Below are 2,634 nucleotides of genomic sequence, written 5' to 3'. Positions count from 1 at the left end.
ACACTCAGTAAATGTTCAGTAAATGCATCAAATTTAAAACCAACTATTATTCAAAATTTAACAGCAGTTGTGCTTAGTTTTTATTTAAACTTGCAAAACGTTTAGTTAAGGGTTGCTTTATTGGAATACAAACCCATCCAAAATTCTGTTGATAGATTCCCAAACCCGTTCTTGTAATCCACCCAATTTCTATCGAAACTCACAGATCCATCATAACGACGCTGGAACACCTGGTAATTTTATAACCAAGGTAAGGTGTTCAGACAATAACTTGTCATGTAAACGAACACCGAACGCTTCCCAACCATTAAACTTAGGATACATTTCTAGCTTTGAGAGGCAAATTCACCAGCCAACTGTCACCATCCATGTCGCAATATCCCTGGAAAGTCAGAGGAGAAGTTAAGTTGTAGACTCCGCTTACGTTAAGGCCGTTTTGTAACGCGTCCTTGCAGGTTGGGAACGAGCCTAGGTTCCGAACACGATGAACATTGTTAATAAATTGCATTCCTTTTATCCAAAGAGAAATCAAATACAAAAACTACAAAATCTTACCATTTTCGCAATGTGATCCGCTGTACCCGTGGGTACATGAACAATAGTAGGAGGTTTTTGTATCAATGCAAGTTCCATTGTTCTGGCAAATACCAGGATTTCGTGCACAGAAATCTGGATCTAAAAAGGAATCAAGTTTCATGATCTGAATTTGCATTCTTACTCTTAGGGAAGAGTTGACTTCACGGCCCTACACACACACACAGGTGATAAATTGTTTAAAAGTGGGTTTTATTTAGTCCGTATTTTAATGATATTTACAGTCACGCACGCGAGGCAATTTCGTTTAGTTGCTTGTCATGTACAGCATGTGGCATCCTCAAATTAATGACATTAAATTTTCTCTTTTTTTCTATTGACCGGTTACAAATGCACCACGGACTCAAACCGGTTTGCGGCCCGGAGGTTGGAATCCCTGTATTTGAATATTGTAAAAACGACGTCAAACTTACAACAATCAATGCCATCTCCTGTGTAGTTTGCGTTACAAGAACATTGAAAACTGCCGACGGTGTTGATGCAAGTTGCATGTTGATGACAGTTGTGCATTACATTCGCGCATTCGTTTATATCTGAATATGATAATTACGATCAAATTCAGTGGACTGTCACATGCTGAGTGGCACTTAGCTCCGAAGTTAACGTGGGACATGAACTTCATTAAGAACAGAATTTTCAACACGGCTATAAGTGAAAGTTCGTAAGGCCGAAAATTCAGAACTATCAAATATTCTGCTTCTTAAACATGAAAAACATTACAACATGAAATAGGTGATCGGGGCGTTTACTTCATGCAGGATTTGTCTTTAATTTTCAAGACTTTTGCGATTTACCTGGCACATTTCTCTTAGTACCAAATATTCCAGCTTTCAGGGCAATTTCTTACCTATTTCACAGTCTGACCCGATCAACCCGGGGTTGCAAGAACAATGTTGGTCGTTAACTCCAGACAAACATTCACCGTTGTTAGAACAAGTTCTCAAACAGTCTTCATCTAAAATATTTATTGAAAAATAAGCGTTATTTCATTTATCACTTCTTTTCACTTTCAATCCTTGTTTATCTGTTAGAAGGCTTTTTGTTAACTTACGAGTGAACGAAAAGTATTGGTTTGATGAACCACACGATTTGCTGGTTACACCACCCTTGGTCGAACCAATAAATGAGCGTCTTCCGCTTCTAGAATAAAACGTCACGTATCCTCCACTTCCTGAAAATATTCATGGTTGATTTAAACAAATCACAAAGTGTCAACTACACCAACTTACGCGACAATATACCAGCGTGAATGGCAGAGGCACAAACCGAGGAATTCTTGTTGTACGAATTCGTCCCACAGACGTAGTTTGACGAACAACCAGATGGACAAAATACATCAGTTACAGAAAACTCACTGTTTCCTGTCGTGCTGCATTTCACTATATTTTCATAAATAATAATTATTTATTCTAACTAGCCTACAACGCTACCCGGAGCATAGCTTACTTTCAAACGTGTACGACCATCTTGCAAACGAACAAGATTTGCTTCTCACTCCGTTCCTGTCCAATCCTTTATATTCATGTATTGGGTCACTTTTGTATACTTCAAAGTAGCCTCCATCATCTTAACAAAAATATTTGGTTTGAGTTCAAATGAAAGAAAATCCGGTAAACATGCCAGGTTACTGTCACTGTAACTTACTATCCATCAGACCTGCATGCATTGCAGCCAGACATAGGGGACCAGAGGCGTAATCATCACTTCCACACAAATCCGAATATTGTCTCAAGCAGTTGGGTGGGCAGATTACTTTTGAAATTGAATGATTTAAATCTGATAACTTTGTGTCACACGTTGCTATGGAAAGGAAATATTTATTGGACTTATAAGCAGTACATGAAAATTTTATGAGTAAAATTGAAACGCAGCTTACCTGTCAACGAATTGCATTGATTCTTGCATTGCATATAACAAAACAGATAAGCTTGCAAATAATACCTTAACATCATTGCTACATAAAATGAAAGAACATACGCTACAAGTAAACAAGAAATTTAAAGGTATAAAGCAAATTAAAAATCGCAATATTAATAGTTT

General features: G+C 37.5%; 1 protein-coding gene across 1 annotated transcript; it reads right to left on the bottom strand.

Moving 5' to 3' along the window:
* Positions 1–313: 313 nt before the first annotated feature.
* LOC145893651 (uncharacterized) lies at positions 314–2,389 on the bottom strand. Its single transcript, XM_082982102.1, has 8 exons — positions 2,239–2,389; positions 2,041–2,160; positions 1,820–1,973; positions 1,646–1,761; positions 1,442–1,549; positions 1,008–1,127; positions 556–675; positions 314–468 (listed from the first exon to the last, which is right to left on the bottom strand). Exons 1-8 carry the CDS (start codon positions 2,258–2,260, stop codon positions 314–316), a joined length of 915 nt encoding a protein of 304 aa, XP_082838228.1. The 5' UTR covers positions 2,261–2,389.
* Between the last annotated feature and the right edge of the window lie 245 nt (positions 2,390–2,634).

The sequence above is a fragment of the Ascidia mentula genome, chromosome 1 (assembly GCF_947561715.1).
Source record: "Ascidia mentula chromosome 1, kaAscMent1.1, whole genome shotgun sequence".
In the NCBI taxonomy this organism is placed as follows: domain Eukaryota; kingdom Metazoa; phylum Chordata; class Ascidiacea; order Phlebobranchia; family Ascidiidae; genus Ascidia; species Ascidia mentula.
Note: the sequence above shows the minus strand (reverse complement) of the source record. Positions and strands in the feature narration are given on the sequence as shown.

Excerpts from the sequence above, each read along its gene's own strand:
- LOC145893651 (XM_082982102.1), bottom strand. The coding sequence starts at position 2,260 with ATGCATGCAGGTCTGATGGATA. Across the intron at positions 2,161-2,238 it reads GCATGCAGGTCTGATGGATA|ATGATGGAGGCTACTTTGAA; the intron begins GTAAGTTACAGT and ends ATTTTTGTTAAG. Across the intron at positions 1,762-1,819 it reads GCTGGTATATTGTCGCGTAA|TGGAGGATACGTGACGTTTT; the intron begins GTTGGTGTAGTT and ends ATTTTCAGGAAG.